This window comes from Symphalangus syndactylus, chromosome 18 (assembly GCF_028878055.3).
Source record: "Symphalangus syndactylus isolate Jambi chromosome 18, NHGRI_mSymSyn1-v2.1_pri, whole genome shotgun sequence".
Taxonomy (NCBI): domain Eukaryota; kingdom Metazoa; phylum Chordata; class Mammalia; order Primates; family Hylobatidae; genus Symphalangus; species Symphalangus syndactylus.
Window position 1 is genome coordinate 65,819,751 of NC_072440.2, and position 20,141 is coordinate 65,839,891.

The following is a 20,141-nucleotide window of genomic DNA, read 5'->3' on the forward strand; positions in this document are numbered from 1 at the left end:
GTGGGATAAAGGATCAGAAAGGGAGGAAAATAGAAAAAATTAGAGTATGACTCCAGGGTAGACCTGTTTTGTTGTCACTGAGTTGGTTGGTTGGTTTGTCTGTTGTATTCTTCATGTTTCGCCAAGTTGGCCAGACTGGTCTCGAACTCCTAGCCCGAAGTGATCAACCCGCCTCACCCCCCAGAGTGCCGGGACCACAGGCGTGAGCCACCACGTCCAGCCCCCACATTGCTTCTGGCCTCCGTGGTAGACCTCCCAGACGGAGCGGCCAGGCAGAGGAGCTCCTCACTTCTACCCAGACACGGGGCGGCCGGGCAGAGGAGCTCCTCACTTCCCAGACGGGGCGGCCAGGCAGAGACGCTCCTCACTTCTTCCCAGACGATAGGTGGCCGGGCAGAGGCGCTCCTCACTTCCCAGACGATGGGTGGCCGGGCAGAGGCGCTCCTCACTTCCCAGACGATGGGTGGCCGGGCAGAGGCGCTCCTCACCTCCCAGACGATGGGTGGCCGGGCAGAGGCGCTCCTCACCTCCCAGACGATGGGTGGCCGGGCAGAGGCACTCCTCACTTCCCAGATGGGGCGGCCGGGCAGAGGCGCTCCTCACCTCCCAGACGATGGGTGGCCGGGCAGAGGCGCTCCTCACCTCCCAGACGATGGGTGGCCGGGCAGAGGCACTCCTCACTTCCCAGATGGGGCGGCCGGGCAGAGGCGCTCCTCACCTCCCAGACGATGGGTGGCCGGGCAGAGGCGCTCCTCACCTCCCAGACGATGGGTGGCCGGGCAGAGGCGCTCCTCACCTCCCAGACGAGGCGGCCGGGCAGAGGCGCTCCTCACTTCCTCCCGGACGGGGTGGCCGGGCAGAGGCGCTCCTCACCTCCCAGACGATGGGAGGCTGGGCAGAGGCGCTCCTCACTTCTTCCCAGACGGGGCGCCCGGGCAGAGGCGCTCCTCATTTCTTCCCGGACGGGGCGGCCGGGCAGAGGCGCTCCTCACTTCCCAGACGGGGCGGCCGGGCAGAGGCACTCCTCACTTCTTCCCGGACGGGGCGGCCGGGCAGAGGCGCTCCTCACTTCTTCCCGGACGGGGCGGCCGGGCAGAGGCGCTCCTCACTTCTTCCCGGACGGGGCGGCCGGGCAGAGGCGCTCCTCACTTCCTCCCGGGCGGGGTGGCCGGGCAGAGGCGCTCCTCACCTCCCAGACGATGGGAGGCCGGGCAGAGGCGCTCCTCACTTCTTCCCGGACGGGGCGGCCGGGCAGAGGCGCTCCTCACTTCTTCCCAGACGGGGCGGCCGGGCAGAGGCGCTCCTCACTTCCTCCCGGACGGGGCGGCCGGGCAGAGGCGCTCCTCACCTCCCAGACGATGGGTGGCCGGGCAGAGGCGCTCCTCACTTCCCAGACGGGACGGCCGGGCAGAGGCGCTCCTCACTTCCCAGACGGGGTGGCCGGGCAGAGGCGCTCCTCAGTTCCCAGACGGTGGGTGGCCGGGCAGAGGCGCTCCTCACTTCCCAGACGGTGGGTAGCCGGGCAGAGGCGCTCCTCACTTCCCAGACGGTGGGTGGCCGGGCAGAGGCGCTCCTCACTTCCCAGATGGGGCGGCCGGGCAGAGGCGCTCCTCACTTCCCAGACGATGGGTGGCCAGAGGCGCTCCTCACTTCTTCCCGGACGGGGCGGCCGGGCAGAGGCGCTCCTCACTTCCCAAACGGGACGGCCGGGCAGAGGCGCTCCTCACTTCCCAGACGGGGTGGCCGGGCAGAGGCGCTCCTCAGTTCCCAGACGGTGGGTGGCCGGGCAGAGGCGCTCCTCACTTCCCAGACGGTGGGTGGCCGGGCAGAGGCGCTCCTCACTTCCCAGACCGTGGGTGGCCGGGCAGAGGCACTCCTCACTTCCCAGACGATGGGTGGCCGGGCAGAGGCGCTCCTCACTTCTTCCCAGACGGGGCGGCCGGGCAGAGGCGCTCCTCACTTCTTCCCGGCCGGGGCGGCCGGGCAGAGGCGCTCCTCACTTCTTCCCGGACGGGGCGGCCGGGCAGAGGCGCTCCTCACTTCTTCCCGGACGGGGCGGCCGGGCAGAGGCGCTCCTCACTTCTTCCCGGACGGGGCGGCCGGGCAGAGGCGCTCCTCACCTCCCAGACGATGGTGGCCGGGCAGAGGCGCTGCTCACTTCCCAGACGATGGGTGGCCGGGCAGTGGCACTCCTCACTTCCCAGACAGGGCAGCCGGGCAGAGGCGCTCCTCACTTCCCAGACGATGGGTGGCCGGGCAGAGGCGCTCCTCATCTCCCAGATGGGGCGGCCGGGAAGAGGCGCTCCTCACTTCTTCCCGGATGGGGCGGCCGGGCAGAGGCGCTCCTCACTTCTTCCCGGACGGGGCACCCGGGCAGAGGCGCTCCTCATTTCTTCCCGGACGGGGCGGCCGGGCAGAAGCGCTCCTCACTTCTTCCCGGACGGGGTGGCCGGGCAGAGGCGCTCCTCACCTCCCAGACGATGGGAGGCCGGGCAGAGGCGCTCCTCACTTCTTCCCGGACGGGGTGCCCAAGCAGAGGCGCTCCTCACTTCTTCCCGGACGGGGCGGCCGGGCAGAGGTGCTCCTCACTTCTTCCCGGACGGGGCGGCCGGGCAGAGGTGCTCCTCACTTCCCAGACGGTGGGCGGCCGGGCAGAGGCGCTCCTCACTTCCCAGACGGTGGGTGGCCGGGCAGAGGCGCTCCTCACTTCCCAGACGGTGGGTGGCCGGGCAGAGGCGCTCCTCACCTCCCAGATGGGGCGGCCGGGCAGAGGCGCTTCCCACCTCCCAGATGGGGCGGCGGCCGGGCAGGGGCTGCAATCCCAGCACCCTGGTAGGCCAAGGTAGGCGGCTGGGGGGCAGGGGCTGCCGCGAGGCCAGACCACGCCACCGCGCTCCAGCCCGGGCAACACCGAGCACTGGGTGAGCGAGACTCCGTCTGCAGTCCCAGTACCTCTGGAGGCTGAGGCGGGCAGAGCACTCGGTGTCAGGACCTGGCGACCAGCGTGGCCAAGATGGCGAACGCGTGCCTGCAGCGAAAAGGCAGGCGGTGGCGCGTGCCGGGAGTCCCAGGCAGTCCGCGGCGTGGGCAGCAGCAAGCCGAGTAGATTGCAGATTGCAGCCTGGGCCAGGGAGGGAAAAGAAGAAAGAAAGAAAGAGAGAGAGGGAGGGAGGGAGGGAGGGAGGGAGGGAGGGAGGGAGGGAGGGAGGGAGGGAGGGAGGGAGGGAGGGAGGGAGGGAGGGAGGGAGGGAGGGAGGGAGGGAGGGAGGGAGGGAGGGAGGGAGGGAGGGAGGGAGGGAGGGAGGGAGATTTTCATAGTTTTAACCATATTCTTCTTTTGGTTTGATAGCCTTTTTCTTCCATTTAACCCAGGGAGGGAGGGAGGGAGGGAGGGAGGGAGGGAGGGAGGGAGGGAGGGAGGGAGGGAGGGAGGGAGGGAGGGAGGGAGGGAGGGAGGGAGGGAGGGAGGGAGGGAGGGAGGGAGGGAGGGAGGGAGGGAGGGAGGGAGGGAGGGAGGGAGGGAGGGAGGGAGGGAGGGAGATTTTCATAGTTTTAACCATATTCTTCTTTTGGTTTGATAGCCTTTTTCTTCCATTTAACCCAGAAAAAAATGCTTGATATTATGTGATAACTCAGGTTCCATAACCATCTCTCTCTCTATCTCTCGCTCTCTCTATTTATTTATTTTTTTTATTTTATTTATTTGTTTTTTTGAGATGGAGTTTCACCCTTGTTGCCCAGACTGGAGTGCAAAGGCGCGATCTCGGCTCACTGCAATCTCTGCCTCCCTGGTTAAAGCAATTCTCCTGCCTCAGCCTCCCAAGTAGCTGGGATTACAGGAGCCCACACCATGCCTGGCTAATTCTTTTTTTTGAGACGGAGTCTCACTCTGTCACCCAGGCTGGAGTGCAATGGCGCAATCTCGGCACACTGCAAGCTCCACCTCCCGGGTTCATGCCATTCTCCTGCCTCAGCCTCCCGAGTAGCTGGGACTACAGGCGCCCGCCACCACGCCTGGCTAATTTTTTGTATTTTTAGTAGAGACAGGGTTTCGCTGTGTTAGCCAAGATGGTCTCGATCTCCTGACTTCATGATCCGCCCACCTCCGCCTCCCAAAGTGCTGGGATTACAGGCGTGAGCCACCACGCCCAGCCTAATTTTTGTATTTTTAGTAGAGATGGGGTTTCACCATGTTGGCCAGTCTGGTCTCAAACTCCTGACCTCAGGTGATCCACCTGCCTCGGCCTCCTAGAGTGCTGAGCCACTGCACCAGGCTTTTTTTTTTTTTTTTTTTTTTTTTTGGAGACAGAGTCTCACTCTGTTGCCCAGGCTGGAGTGCAGTGGCACCATCTCAGCTCCCTGAAACCTCCATCTCCCGGGTTCAAGCAATTCTCTTGCCTCAGCCTCCTGAGTAGCTGGGATTACAGCCATGTGCCACCATGCCTGGCTAATTTTTGTATTTTTAGGAGAGATGGGGTTTCTCCATGTTGGCCAGGCTAGTCTTGAACTCTTGATCTCAGATGATCCACCCGCCTCAGCTTTCCAAAGTGCTAGGATTATGAGCGTGAGCCACCACACTTGGCCTCTCTCTTTGTTTTAATTCTGTAATGTGGAGCTTTTCTTTTTCATTTTATTTATTTATTTTTTAAGAGATGAGGTCTTGCTGTGTTGGCCAGGTTGGTCTTGAACTCTTGGCCTCAAGCAGTCCTCCCACCTCAGCCTCCCAAAGTGCTAGGATTACAGGCATGAGCCACGACACCTAACTGCAGAGCAATTTTTTTTGATGCATCACTAAGGTACAGTAAAATGCGTGCATCTTAAGTGGAGAGCCAGTGACTGTGAACCTGTGTACACTAGTGTGGCCACCACCCAGATCAAGATGTAAGGTGTGGTAGGGAGGAAATTAGATAACTACTTCAAACTCAGAGTGGGGCTGGGGAGAAACCAGTGTAGGTAACAAAGCTGGTGGTGATGGCAGAAAGAACAGGCAGGTGAAGTCATCAACAGTTATGGAGAGGTTCAGGCATGGTGGCTCATGCCTGTAATCCCAGCAATTTGGGAGACTGAGGCAGGAGGATCACTTGATCCCAGCCTGAGCAACATGACGAAACCCCGTCTCTACAGAAAAACACAAAAATAAAGCTGGGCATGGTGGTTCAGGCCTGTAATCTCAGCACTTTGGGAGGCCGAGGTGGGTGGATCGTTTGAGGTCAGGAGTGTGAGACCAGCCCGGCCAACATGGTGAAACCCAGTGTCTCCTAAAGATAACAAAAATCAGCCAGGCATGGTGGTGCCTGCCTGTAGCCCCAGCTACTTGAGAGGCCGAGGCAGGAGAATCCCTTAAGCCTGGGAGGCAGAGGTTGTAGTGAGTGGAGATTGCACCACTGTACCTCAGCCTGGGTAACAGTGAGACTCTGTCTCAAAAAAAAAATAAAAATAAAAAAATAAAAGGCCGGGCATGGTGAGTCATGCCTGTAATCCCAGCACTTTGGGAGGCCAAGGCCAGCGGAGCACGAGGTCAGGAGATCGAGACCATCCTGGCTAACATGGTGAAACCCCGTCTCTGCTAAAAATACAAAAAATTAGCCAGGCGTGGTGGCGGGCGCCTGTGGTCCCAGCTACTCGGGAGGCTGAGGCAGGAGAATGGCATGAACCCAGGAGGCGGAGCTTGCAGTGAGCCAAGATCGCACCACTGCACTCCAGCCTGGGCAACAGAGCAAGACTCCATCTCAAAAAAAAAAAAAAAAAAAAAAGAACGGAGAAACAATACAAAAACAGGAGGTGAGAGGTGAGCCAGATGTGGTCAGCAGGTCATTGTTTGCTAACTGTGGTCTAAAGTACCCGTTTGGTTGTTCCATGTGCTTTTTATCTGCCTGGTCCTAGGAATCCAGGTTTCCCTGAGGGAGGGCCACCTAACTCAATGCTACACCGCTTTTTTTTTTTTTTTTTTTTTTTTTTTCCAGTAAAGACAAGGTCTCATTATGTTGCCCAGATCTCACACTCGTGGGCTCAGGCAATTCTCCCACCTCAGTTTCCTAAAATGCTGGGATTACAGGCATGAGTCACCATACCTGGCTTAGCTGCCACACTTCTGAGGCAGGGGTCTTCATAAGCTTATTGCTTGGCCAACTGTGCTCCTGGGAGAAGCTGTTGAAATCCCTACTTTGGTCAGAAGGAGTTTGGCACAGAGGAGGCATTTGATTTTTAGCACACAGGCACTATGTGGAAAGACTGATAACATTGTCATAGGGGTTTTTCCTTTTTAAATGTTTTCTTTTTTGTGAACTTTTATCCAAAGATTGAAAGAAGCCATAAGTACAAGTAAAGAACAGGAAGCAAAGTACCAGGCCAGCCACCCAAACCTTAGAAAGCTGGATGATACAGGTAAGTGGATACCTGTGTGCACAGCCACATTTGAATTCTGGGGGGAGACCTCTAGGTTTGGCGTTGGTCCTTGGGGGGCAGTGGCAACCTCTCTGGGGAGGTGGGCAGGAGCCCCAGCTGCTGGCATCATCCATGCTAGCCGAAGGGCCTTAGGGACCCAGCACGCTCTTGCAGAGCTGGGGGTGTGCATTATGGTGGGGCTCCTCCTTCTCTCCCTCTCTCCCTCCATGGAGAGGAGAATAAGGAAGTGAGGGCCTGCATTCCGTTGAAAATGAGCCTGCCCGGCCGGCCTGGTGCAGTAATACACGCCTGTAATCCCAGCACTTTGGGAGGCCAAGCTGGGTGAATCACCTGAGGTCAGGAGTTTGTGACCAGCCTAATAACATGGTGAAACCCTGTCTCTACTAAATACAAAAAAATTAGCCAAATGTGGTCGCACATGCCTCTAATCCAAGCTACTTGGGAGGCTGAGACAGGAGAATCACTTGTACCTGGGAGGCAGAGGTTGCAGTGAGCTGAGATCACGCCACTGCACTATAACCTGGGCAACGAGTGAAACTCTGTCTCAAAAAAGAAAATGAGCGTGCCCATCATCGGTTCCTGCATGTGTCATTCTCAGTTGTTCCAGCAGTAAAAAGCCAACTGCAGAAAAACCCCTTGGTAAATAGAATAATGGCCCCCCAAAGCTGTCCACGTCCTAATCCCCAGACCCCGTGAGTGTGTTAGGTTATATGGCAAAGGCGGAATTACAGTTGCAGATGGAGTTACAATTGCTAATCAGCAAGATGGGGAGATTATCCTGGGTTGTCCAGTTGGGTCCAGTGTCATCACAAAGGTCCCTTTTAAGTGGAAAGAGAAGCAGGAGAGAGAGCAGCAGAGTCAGAGATCTGAAGATGCTGCTGGCCTTGAAGATAGAGAAAGGGGCCCACCTGCCAAGGTACACAGGTGACTGTAGAAACTGCAAAAGGTGAGGAATTAGATTCTTCCCAAGAGCTCCAGAAGGAGTGCAACCCTGAGGACACCCCAACTCAGCCCAGTGAGACCCATGTTGGACTTCCGACCTCCAGAACCGTAAGACAAGTTTGTGGTCATTTGTCACAGCATCAGTGAGGGACTAATACAGCCTCCAGCCCGAGTAAGAGGAGCAGCAGCCACATGGACAAGGTGTGCAAGACAGTGTTGATCGAATCATTCCACTTCTATCAAGTGATAGGCCCAGAAACATCCCTTATTTGGGAAGGAATTTAAGGCTCCTGGGGCCTCCTCCATAGGCTTCCCAATAGCCAGGTACATTGAAATTGGTGCTAGAAACCAAAGGCTTACTCTGCTGCCTTCAAGAAAACAATACACCATGGAAGATCTGGAACCTACCATGGTTGTGGTTGATGCAGCTGAGGAGAGACCAGATGGAGGAAGAGCGAGGAGCAAGAGAGACTAACATCATCAGCACAGTTCAGTCTGGAAAGGCAAGTGGAGGAAGTGAGTGTAAATTGAAAGGCAAGGGCTGGGAAAACCGGCCTCATCACACCATGGAGAAGTGGCACAGGACACTGCACCCAAGACACAATTTTAAGGAATTAAAGAGTTTTCTTTTGTGCAGTATATATTAACTTAAAAGACTGAAGAAAAAATCGACAGTTTGCAGAATGGTTTCAGTTGGTTGGTACTGGAGGAAATATGCTAAGTCTAGAAAGTGATGTTTCCCTAAAAGAGATAAACTGGGATGACAGGGGTTTTCTGTGTGCATTTAGAAACTGAAGTTCATTCAAGCCGAGAAAGATAATTTTAAAAAAGAAGAAACTAAAGTTCAAGGAAGATTTCTTGCGGCAAATGTGCATTATTTAACATTTCTTTTTTTTTTTTTTTTTGCTTATTTGTTTCAAGTGAAAAGATAGTGTAGAAATAAATTTTAGAAAGAAACAAAATTACTCATAATTCCATTTATGTAACGTAACAATTTGTATTTTTATACTTTGTCCACAGACTGTGTAGTTTTGCATTATTGCAGTTCCACTGGTGTATTGTCAGTTGTGTGACTCTGTCTTTCCTGAGCTTGTGCACCAGGAGTATGTGACCCTTAGTTTGAGGGTGTTTGATCTCCCAAGTACTGAGGGAAAGTGAGAACCCTCTCCTACGCCGTGGAAGCGTCTCTCCTTCTGGTCCATGAGCCTGTGCTGTGCTCCTCCCTCATCCCTCTGGATAGCCTCAGAACCAGCCCCTTCATTCCTTCCACCCATTTTCCAGATGAAATTGTTTTGGGTGTGTGAAGCAGCATTTGAAGGAATGTCAATTAACCGCTCTCCTGGTGTTTCCTTCTAAACTTAGACCCTGTCCCCAGAGGGGCTGGTTCTGCCATGAGTACCGATGCTTACCCAAAGAACCCACACCTTCGAGCCTATCACCAGAAGATAGACAGCAACCTAGGTAAGACTGAGTGCCACACCAGCTTCTGTAAGCCACTGTCCTTCGGGCAGCTCACGCCAAGCATAGCCCCTGCATGAGCATCCTCCAGCTTCAGTTCCCTCACCACACATCACATCCCACACCAAGCCGGGTCCATCTTACCACCTCACTGTCTCTGGAATCTCTCCACTTCTCACCACTTCCTACTTCCAGCCCAGCCAAGCCCTCCCCACCTCTCACTTTCATGAACAGCACCAGGGACCCAGGAGTCCCTGAGAGGCCATAAAGTGTAGCCTGGACGTGACCGCTCACTCCATCCTTCCCACCTGGCCACTCAGAGCCCTGTTTTCCTCCTTGTGAAACAGGCTACCTCTGAGAACAGTGGGAAGGTTACCTGAGCCAGAAAGTGCCTGGGATGGTAAGAGTTAGCGCTCGTGTTGCAATTGGCACTTTGGCCACACAGCCTCCAGCGTAATGTTTCAAAACAGAAGGGTGCACAGGGGGCCGGGCACAGTGGCTCACGCCTGTAATCCCAGCACTTTGGGAGGCCAAGGCGGGTGGATCACCTGAGGTCAGGAGTTCAAGACCAGCCTGACCAACATGGTGAAACCCTGTCTCTACTAAAAATACAAAAATTAGCCGGGCGTGGTGGCAGGAGCCTGTAATCTCAGCTACTCAGGAGGCTGAGGCAGGAGAATCACCTGAACCCGGGAGGCGGAGGTTGCAGTGAGCCAAGATTGCACCATTGCACTCCAACCTGGGCAACAAGAGCGAAACTCCATCTAAAAAAAAAAAAAAAAGAAGAAGTGAGGGGTATATTCTTCCAGAACTCTCTCATGGAACCCCACACACTCACAATGCAGTCCAGGCTCTCTTTGCCTACCCTAGTCCCTTCTGCCTTCATCACCTGCAGGCTCGTGTGGGATTTCTGATGTGAGTTCTTTCTGCCTTATGGCCCCTATCTGCCTGAATGGGCTCCCCTGACTCTCTGCAGGCTGGCTCCTTCTCTTTCTGTCAGTCTTGCATTAGTGTGGCCTCCTCTCCCTGTCTCTCAGGACCCTTATGTTTCCAGGGGGCTGCCCTGGCCGTTTGTGATTGTGTATCTGCTGGTTTGCCTGCTGTCTTCCCAATCAGACTGTAGATTCCAGGACAGGATGGGAGTGTTTCCATTTTGTCACTACTTTGTATCTGGGGCCCAGCAGGCAAGCACTTAGTGATTATTTTTTGTTTTGTTTTGTTTTGAGACGAAGTTTTGCTTTTGTTGCCCAGGCTGCAGGGCAATGGTGCGATCTCAGCTCACCGCAACCTCCGCCTCCTGGGTTCAAGCGATTCTCCTGCCTCAGCCTCCCGAGTAGCTGGAATTACAGGCATGCACCACCATGCTCGGCTAATTTTGTATTTTTAGTAGAGATGAGGTTTCTCCTTGTTGGTCAGGCTGGTCTCGAACTCCCAACCTCAGGTGACCCGCCTGCCTCAGCCTCCCAAAGTGCTGGGATTACAGGCGTGAGCCACTGCGCCCTAGCCAGTGATTATTTTTTGAATGGAAAAGTCAGTTACTTGAAGTTCAAGTAGGTGTTGGCCTGTGGGCAGTTCTGTGAGTTTATTCTTTTTTTTTTTTTTTTTTTTTTTTTTTGAGACGGAGTCTCAGTCTGTCACCCAGGCTGGAGTGCAGTGGCGCAGTCTCGGCTCACTGCAAGCTCTGTCTCCCGGGTTCACACCATTTTCCTGCCTCAGCCTCTCCGAGTAGCTGGGACTACAGGCGCCTGCCACTATGCCCGGCTAATTTTTTGTATTTTTTAGTAGAGACAGGGTTTCACCTGTGGTCTCGATCTCCTGACCTCGTGATCCGCCCGCCTCGGCCTCCCAAAGTGCTGGGATTACAAGCGTGAGCCACCGCGCCCGGCCGTGAGTTTATTCTAAGTAGTCTCTCAGACTTGGTGCCTCCTCCTACCACTACTCCCTGAACAGAAATCTCCCCCGTGGTGACCTGGGTCACCCTGTCAGTCTCCCAGCCCCTGTTAGTGTGACCAGAATTGGTGGGTTCTTGGCCTCACTGACCTTAAGAATGAAGCCGCGGACCCTTGCGGTGAGTGTTACAGCTCTTAAGGTGGCGCGTCTGGAGTTGTTCGTTCCTTCTGATGTTCGGATGTGTTCAGAGTTTCTTCCTTCTGGTGGGCTCGTGGTCTCACTGGCTTCAGGAGTGAAGCTGCAGACCTTTGTGGTGAGTGTTACAGCTCATAAAAGCAGTGTGGACCCAAACAGTGAGCAGTAGCAAGATTTATTGCAAAGAGCGAAAGAACAAAGCTTCCACAGTGTGGGAGGGGACCCGAGCGGGTTGCCACTGCTGGCTCGGGCAGCCTGCTTTTATTCTCTTATCTGGCTCCACCTACATCCTGCTGATTGATAGAGCCGAGTGGTCTGTTTTGACAGGGTGCTGATTGGTGCGTTTACAATCCCTGAGCTAGACACAAAGGTTCTCCTGGTCCCCACTAGATTAGCTAGATACAGAGTGTCGACACAAAGGTTCTCCAAGGCCCCACCAGAGTAGCTAGATACAGAGTGTCGATTGGTGCATTCACAAACCCTGAGCTAGACACAGGGTGCTGACTGGTGTGTTTACAAACCTTGAGCTAGATACAGACTGCCGATTGGTGTATTTACAATCCCTGAGCTAGACATAAAGGTTCTGCATGTCTCCACCAGACTCAGGAGCCCAGCTGGCTTCACCCAGTGAATCCCGCACCAGGGCTGCAGGTGGAGCTGCCTGCCAGTCCCTTACCGTGCGCTCGCACTCCTCAGCCCTTGGGTGGTCGATGGGACTGGGCGCCGTGGAGCAGAGGGTGGCGCTCATCGGGGAGGCCTGGGCCACACAGGAGCCCACGGAGGGGGTGGGAGGCTCAGGCATGGCAGGCTGCAGGTCCCGAGCCCTGCCCTGTGGGAAGGCAGCTAAAGCCCGGTGAGAAATCGAGCACAGCGCCGGTGGGCTGGCACTGCTGGGGGACCCAGTACACCCTCCGCAGCCGCTGGCCTGGGTGCTAAGCCCCTCATTGCCCAGGGCCGTTAGGGCCGGCCGGCTGCTCCCAGTGCGGGGCCCGCCAAGCCCACGCCCACCAGGAACTCCAGCTGGCCCGAAAGCGCCGCGCGCAGCCCTGGTTGCCACTCGCGCCTCTCCCTCCACACCTCCCTGCAAGCTGAGGGAGCCGGCTCTGGCCTTGGCCAGCCCAGAAAGGGGCTCCCACAGTGCAGTGGTGGGCTGAAGGGCTCCTCAAGTGCCACCAAAGTGGGAGCCCAGGCAGAGGAGGTGCTGAGAGTGAGCGAGGGCTGTGAGGACTGCCAGCACGCTGTCACCTCTCATTAGGAACTGGCAAAGTGAAGGAGACAAATAATAAAATCCTCCCCTGATGTAAAGGTATCTAGTGGAAGGCAAAACTGAAACCCATGAAGATGCACATGGAGTGTCTGTGCACAGGTTTGCTCCTGCTTGCTGTCTGGGAAGTCCCAGACAGCTGCCACCTCCTTCTATGCCCTGGACTCTGTCCTCCAGAGCCAAAGACTTCTCTGAGGCAGAAGGTGTGTCTGCCCAGATCTAACCACTCCAGAGAAACCCAGAGAGGCGTGAAAGCCCTTTGTCCTTCACTAGGAGAAAGGGAGTGGTTAGGGCTAGTGGTATGGTTGGTGCCTGCTGGCAGGAAGTGGGAGAAGGGACTCTGAGGAAGGATACTGAATTCAAAGAGGTAGGAAGAAGTGCTGAGTACTGCCCGCCACTAGGAGGTGCTGAGAGTGCACAGTTGGCACTGTGGACTGGCAGCTGGGCAGGTCCCTGCAGGACGCAGTCTAGAGTAGGAGGTGGGCCTGGGCAGAAGGGTGAGTGGCTAATTCAGAGCTCAGCCCTCTGGCCCTGCTGACACAGGCCAGGCCACTCTGGTGGGGCAGGGGGTGTTGCCTTTGTTCACGCTCTTCCCGTCTTAACACTATCTCCCTGCTATTTCAGGATCTCAGGCAAGCTCTCTGGACTCCAGCTCCCTGGCCTGGTGGTTTTACATTATCACACATTTTATCTCACCCTCTCTGTTTGCTTATCCTTTGCTGCCCTGGCTGCCAGTGAGCTTCCTCCTGAGGCCTGAGGCAACCACAGGATCTGCTCTCCATGGAGCATGAGGCCATGAATTTTAGTAAGCTTAAGAAGCAAAGAGCTGAAGACTTACCTTTTTTTTAAATTTTAATTATACTGTTTTTCTCTTTCTTTTCTTTTCTTTTTTTAGAGATGGAGTCTCGCTTTGTTGCCCAGGCTGGTTTCCAACTCCCGGGCTCAAGTGACCCTCCCACCTCAGCCTCCCAGAGTGCTGGGATTACAAGCATGAGCCACTGTGCCTGACCTGAAAACAATCTTTTTATTTTTATTTTATAAATTTCTTTGAGAGTTTTACTCTGTCGCCCAGGCTGGAGTGCAGTGGCACGATCTCAGCTCACTGCAGCCTCTGCCTCCTGGGTTCAAGCGATTCTCATGCCTCAGCCTCCCGAGTAGCTGGGATTACAGGTGTGCGACACCATGCCCAGCTAATTTTTGTATTTTTAGTAGAGAAGGGGTTTCACCATGTTAGCCAGGATGGTCTCGATCTCCTAACCTCAAGTGATCCACCCACCTCGGCCTCCCAAAGTGCTGGGATTACAGGCATGAGCCACCACACTCAACCTATCTTTTTATTTTATTTTTTGAGACGGAGTCTTGCTCTGTCGCCCAGGTTGGAGTGCAGTGTATTGATCTCAGCTTACTGCAACCTCCTCCTCTCAGGTTCAGGTGATTCTCCTGCCTCAGCCTCCTGAGTAGCAGGGAATACAGGCATGCACTACCACATCCGGCTAATTTTTATATTTTTTAGTAGAGACGGGGTTTCACCATGTTGGCCAAGCTGGCCTCAAACTCCCGACCTCATGCGATCCACCCGCCTCGGCTTCTCAAAGTGCTGGGATTACAGGCGTGAGCCATTGTGCCCGGCCAAGACTACCTTTTTAAAAAAACTGATTTTGGCCTGGCGCGGTGGCTCACGCCTGTAATCCCAGCACTTTGGGAGGCCGAGGCGGGCGGATCACAAGGTAAGGAGTTCGAGACCAGCCTGGCCAATATGGTGAACCCCTGTCTCTACTAAAAATACAAAAAAAATTAGTCAGGCGTGGTGGCTTGCACCTGTAGTCCCAGCTACTCGGGAAGCTAAGGCAGAAGAATTGTTTGAACCCAGGAGGCGGAGGTTGCAGTGAGCCGAGATCACAGCACTACACTCCAGCCTGAGCGATAGAGCAAGACTTTGTCTCAAAAAAAAAAAAAAAAAAAGATTTTGCTTAGATATGTGGTACCAGTGCTAAGCATTTGTGTATCCTGATCCTTTTTCTCTTAGTGTTTTATATTTAATCTTGCAAGTAAGAAGGCTTACAAAGCACCACCTCTTCTCTCTCCCCTCTGGCTCTTTCCTGGCTGCTGTTCCTAGTAAAAAGGCAGAAAGCAGCCCTGGGCATATCTCCCTACCCCCAGCGTGTACAAACACACACACACACACACACACACACACACACACACCTGGGCATATCTCCCTACCCCCAGCGTGTACAAACACACACACACACACACACACACACACACACACACAGTCACAAACCTGGGAAAGAGGCTTTACTCTTCACCCTGACAGAATCAATTAAGTCAAGACTCATTTCTGCAGTGGGTGCAGCCCCACCAGGCAACACAGATCCCTGTCTGTCCCCCTTACCGACACCATCAGGAAGTATTTGCAGGTGCCGTGACTGTTTGCTCATGCCTGCGTGTCATTTCCTCCTCCCACAGATGAGCTGTCCATGGGACTGGGCCGTCTGAAGGACATAGCCCTGGGGATGCAGACAGAAATTGAGGAGCAAGATGACATTCTTGACCGGCTGACAACCAAAGTAGACAAGTTAGATGTCAACATAAAAAGCACAGAAAGAAAAGTTCGACAACTCTGAAGACAGACGGATTTCCACTCTATTGTGATGAAAAGATTTGAAAGATCTTTTTTTGAACTTCCAAGAAATTTCATTTACTATTTTAGTATGTAAATTAATGTGTGTTTGCAAATGTTATAATAGAGTAGGTCTTAAGACATTTTTGCTGTCATAAGGAAGTGTTTGTCACACATTTTCCTAGGGTTAACACCTCACCAAGTTCTTCCAACAAAATGCTTATTAGAGTTTTTGTCTGAGCACAGTAGCCTGGCCCTGCATATCTTGGGCATTTGATTGCCATGCTGGAATAAGAAGAGTTGCATTTCTCATTTTAATGAGCATATGGAAAGATGGGGGCAGAATTTCAGTCTGGCAGCCATGAGCCTCTATTTGTCATTCCTAAGCCTTACCATGAGTCAGAGTGTTAAGGGGGCCTGTGAGCCAGTCGTTTGGTGGAGGAGGGTCCTTCCCACACCTTTGTTTAGGAGTCATCATTCACACACATACACACACACACATTCACACACACACACTGAGCACATTATCTGTGATTCTTTCATCCTCCCGGAAAGCATCAGTGTTAGAATGGGAAATAGAGTGTGCCGTGTTGCTCTTTCGTTGGCAGATGTCCCCGCTTCCCTCCAGCCCCCGATCCTTGGCACGTATATTAGTAGGAGGGCTTCACACCAGCACTGCTCACTGCAACTCCTGGAAATGTGTGGGGAATTGGGTGAGCCCCTCTTCCCCACGTGCTCTCATCTGGAACTCTCCATCTGTGATTGGCAACAGGTCTTCCACTGGCTCGAGGCTGCCGGGCTGACCGACAGGGGCGCCCAATAGAGTTTGTGGGAATGGAGTATTGCACAGATGTGGCTACACAATGGTCTTCCTCCACCCCTCTGGGAATCACCATTAGGTAGGCCTCAGTAGGGCAAAATGTTTATTTGGTGCCTGGGGTCTCCTGACCTGTCTAGCATTCCCACCCACTCTTCTGCACTTCTTGCAAGGTAACTTGAATCATCACTTATTTCTCTGCCACCTGGTTTTAGGACTGGAACGCTATAAATGATGCTGACTTTGTATAGAAGGATTTAGCTAAGGGGGCAAAAAGCCCAGATACCATTTTAACTGGCCCAGCTCATTTTCTCCTTTCATTTTACAAAAGAAATGATGTAGAAGCATCAATTAAAACTGATTTATTTATGTTGGTACATCCAACAAAATAGTTGGAGCCACAAGGCCCTTGTCTTTTTAAAAAACAAAATATTTTGAAGATGGTGAAAGTGACTGATTTTAATAATGAGATAGGTCACTTAAAATAACAGTGCCTTTGACCTTAAAACATGGCACTGGCCCATGTGACCTTTGCCATTTCCCAGTACTTCCCTTTACAGTCTGCAGCCTATAAACAGTGGTGTCTCAAAGCAAAGGAAACTTCCACAAGTGCGACAACAGTGCATTAGTTTTTATGTAGCAATTTGTTCCCATCCCATAATGCATGACCTTCCTTTTTTTTTTTTTTTTTTTTTTTTTTGAGACGGAGTCTCGCTCTGTCGCCCAGGCTGGAGTGCAGTGGCACAATCTCGGCTCACTGCAAGCTCCGCCTCCCGGGTTCACGCCATTCTCCTGCCTCAGCCTCTCCGAGTAGCTGGGACTACAGGCGCCCGCCACCACGCCCGGCTAATTTTTTTGTATTTTTTAGTAGAGACGGGGTTTCACCGTGGTCTCAATCTCCTGACCTCGTGATCCACCCGCCTCAGCCTCCCAAAGTGCTGGGATTACAAGCGTGAGCCACTGCGCCCGGCCAATGCATGACCTTCCTAAAAATACCCACAGCTTCCATAGGCAAGCCGAGCTTTCTGTGCTACCCACTGGTTAGATTCCAGCCACCTCAGGGATTCTGATCCATGTCATTAACGACCATCCCAGGGTGTGAGGGCCTGATTAAAGCTTATCAAACTAGACATTTATTTATTAGATGAGCTTGGCATTATTATTTTCTCAATAACTGGTAGAAGGGAAATTTTAAACATAACACTCAACCCAAACAAAACTACTTCGTGAGGCTTTCAGCAAAAAGGCTGCTTAAAAGCATGAACCCGGGATGCAGAGCAGCTTTTGTGCACAGTTCCACTTACTGTAATTGTTTCCGGTTCTTTCCTCTAACACCTTCCATGTATGTCATAACTTTTTATCACCGTCAAGCATAGACTCGTGGAGATTAGTCATTATACCTCAGACGTAAGCTAATTATTTGAAATAAATACACATAAAGGCCACTGCCAGACATTCTCAGCAGCCTTCCACTTGCATAATGAGATTAGTGATTCAACTGACTTGAAGCACAGTAACATTTTATGCACCTTCCCTGTCTTTTGCTGGACTGATGAAGCCAGTCACCTGCCCTTCTCTGTTTTTTTTTTTTTTTTTTAATCCCAAGTATATGGAAGGAGAGTTGCCTTCACTTTTCTGGAAATTTGTCTTCGTCTGACATATTAGAGGGCCTCGTTTTGTCCTGTTCTTGTTCAGACCCTCTTGTTCTACGTCCTGTGCTGAGGGGACTGTCCTTAAGCTACAGGACAGTGAGCTGGTCCTTTCTGCCACTTCTTCCCCACTCCCATGCCCAGGGAGGCCTGGTTGCTGATGCTACTTTATAAATGAGTTGCTTGCATTTTCACAGAGAATGAAGGAAGACCTAACATGGCTCCAGAAACTTTTCACATGATGATTGGGATCAACAAAAAAATGCTACCCTCTAGACTAGACACATTTCATAGAGACAAGCAAAAAGGTGCCAGGGCTGGGCTGACTGTGAGATGGGATTTGGTACTGCAGACAGATTTTGATTTCCACAGTTGAGCTGGAAACAAACCGTGCCTTCAAAAATGACTTTTCTAACTTAAGGTTGGTTATATGTTAAGTGTGCTACTAACTTAAAAAATAGTGGCTGGGCACGGTGGCTCATGCCTGTAATCCTAGCACTTTGGGAGGCCGAGGCGGGTGGATCACGAGGTCAGGAGATCGAGACCATCCTGGCTAACAGGGTGAAACCCCGTCTCTACTAAAAACACACAAAAAATTAGCTGGGCGTGGTGGCGGGCACCTGTAGTCCCAGCTGCTCGGGAGGCTGAAGCAGGAGAATGGCATGAACCCCGGAGGTGGAGCTTGCGGTCAGCCAAGATAGCGCCATTGCACTCCAGCCTGGGTGACAGAGCGAGACTCCACCTCAAAAATAAATAAATAAATAAAAATGGTACACTCTCTGGCCGGGCACAGTGGCTCACGCCTGTAATCTCAGCACTTTGGAAGGCTGAGGCGGGCAGATCACGACGTCAGAAGATCGAGACCATCTGGCTAACACAGTGAAACCCCATCTCTACTAAAAATATAAAAAATTAGTCGGGTGTGGTGGTGGGCACCTATAGTCCCAGCTACTTGGGAGGCTGAGGCAGGAGAATGGCGTGAACTCAGGAGGTGGAGCTTGCAGTGAGCTGAGGCGACAGAGCAAGACTCCATCTCAAAAAATAAAAAATAGTGCACTGTCCTTCAAGAAAGTTTTCTAACATCTAGTAATTTGTAATTTAGAAGTGGAGTTGCCTTGTGGATGTCTTTTTTGCATTCTGTAGGAAAGGAAACGTGAATTTAACTCGGATTGCAAGAAATAAAAATGTCAGTGCATTTAAATTTCTCTTTAACCTCTTTTTGTGAATATGTAATTTTAAGTGTACACTATACCAATTTAGTAATAATCTTATACTTTGCCCACATGGGCCTTTTCTGCAGTTTGTTTTTGTTTTTTTTTTTTTGAGATAGAGTCTCACTCTGTCACCCAGCCTGGAGCGCAATGGCACAATCTCGGCTCACTGCAACCTCCGCCTCCCAGGTTCAAGCAATTCTCCTGCCTCAGTCTCTTGAGTAGCTGGGGTTACAGGTGTGTGCCACCATGCCCGGCTAATTTTTTTTATTTTTTAATACAGACAGGGTTTCATTGTGCTGGCCAGGCTGGTCTCCAACTCCTGACCTTGTGATCTGCCCGCCTCAGCCTCCCAAAGTGCTGGGATTACAGGTGATCTGTAGAATTTTAAAGTTACAAATGTTGTTCAGCATCTTTGGCTCTGGTGAATGCAGTGTCAGTACAAAATGATGAGCTAGAGCCGGGGCATGGTGGCTTATGCCAATAATCCCAGTGCTTTGGGAGGCTGAGGCAGGAGAATCTCCTGAGGCCAGGAGTTTGAGACCAGTCTGGACAACATAGTGAGACCCCATCTCTACAAAAAATTTTAAAAAATAGCTGGGCCTCTAGTCCAAGCTACTTTGGAGGCTAAGGTGGGAGAATTGCTTGAGCTCAGGAATTCGAGGCTGCAGTGAGCTATGATCATGCCACTGCGCTCCAGCCTGGGCAACAGAGGGAGACCCTGTCTCTAAAAAGTAATAAACAAAATGATGAGCTAAGTTCGAGACCAGCCTGGCCAACACAGTGAAACGCTGTCTCTATTAAAAATACAAAAATTAGTAAGGCATGGTGGCATGTGCCTATAGTCCCAGCTACTCAGGAGACTGAGGCACGAGAATCACTTGAACCCAGGAGGCAGAGGTTGCATTGAGCCGAGACCGCACCACTGCACTCCAGCCTGGGTGACAGAGCGAAATTCCATATTAAAAAAAAAATTGATGAGCTAGTCATTAAAAGTGCTCATTATGGCCAGGCACGGTGACTCACACCTGTAATCCCAGCACTTTGGGAGGCCGAGGCGGGTGGATCATGAGGTCAGGAGATCGAGACCATCCTGGCTAACACGGTGAAACCCTGTCTCTACTAAAAATACAAAAAAAAAATCGGCCGGGCGTGGTGGCGGGCTCCTGTAGTCCCAGCTACTCGGGAGGCTGAGGCAGGAGAATGGCGTGAACCCGGGAGGTGGAGCTTGCAGTGAGCTGAGATTGCGCCATTGCACTCCAGCCTGGGCTACAGAGCGAGACTCCGTCTCAAAAAAAAAAAAAAAAAAAAAAAGGAAAAAATAAGTGCTCATTATGTGGGGATGGGATGGGCTCTTTAGTTCGAAGTCTGTTTCTGAACAGCACTTTTCCTCCATGCCTTCAACTCAACAAATGACCATATTCCATCAAATAAAATGTGAAGTTGTTTTTTAAACAAATTTTGTCTCGTGTAGTTACTTCTTAGTGAGTTGGTGGAGGGGATCTTCCTCGTTGAGTCTTCATGTATTTGGTCTTCGATGCCACGTTTAGCCCTACGAACTACCTTCTATCCTGAAACCCTCTCATCAGTTTTCCAGTCTGTCTCCTAGCTCCCTACCCGCTCTGCAGCACTATCTAGACCAGGGCTCAGCACATTTCTGTAAAGGGCGGGAGAGTCAGTGTTTTAG

General features: G+C 52.5%; 1 protein-coding gene across 2 annotated transcripts in view; it reads left to right on the forward strand.

Annotated features, from left to right (window-relative positions):
- Positions 1-19,913, forward strand: part of SNAP29 (synaptosome associated protein 29) — a 33,831-nt gene extending 13,918 nt beyond the window's left edge. Inside the window, exons 3-5 of one of the 2 annotated variants that reach the window (XM_055252370.2) lie at positions 6,299-6,384; positions 8,710-8,808; positions 14,624-19,913. In XM_055252370.2, the coding sequence (XP_055108345.1) occupies positions 6,299-6,384; positions 8,710-8,808; positions 14,624-14,781 (343 nt within the window). In that variant the 3' untranslated portion in view covers positions 14,782-19,913. The remainder of the gene's footprint in view (positions 1-6,298; positions 6,385-8,709; positions 8,809-14,623) is intronic. The other variant, XM_063623614.1, reaches the window with a different exon arrangement.
- The last annotated feature ends 228 nt before the right edge of the window (positions 19,914-20,141 follow it).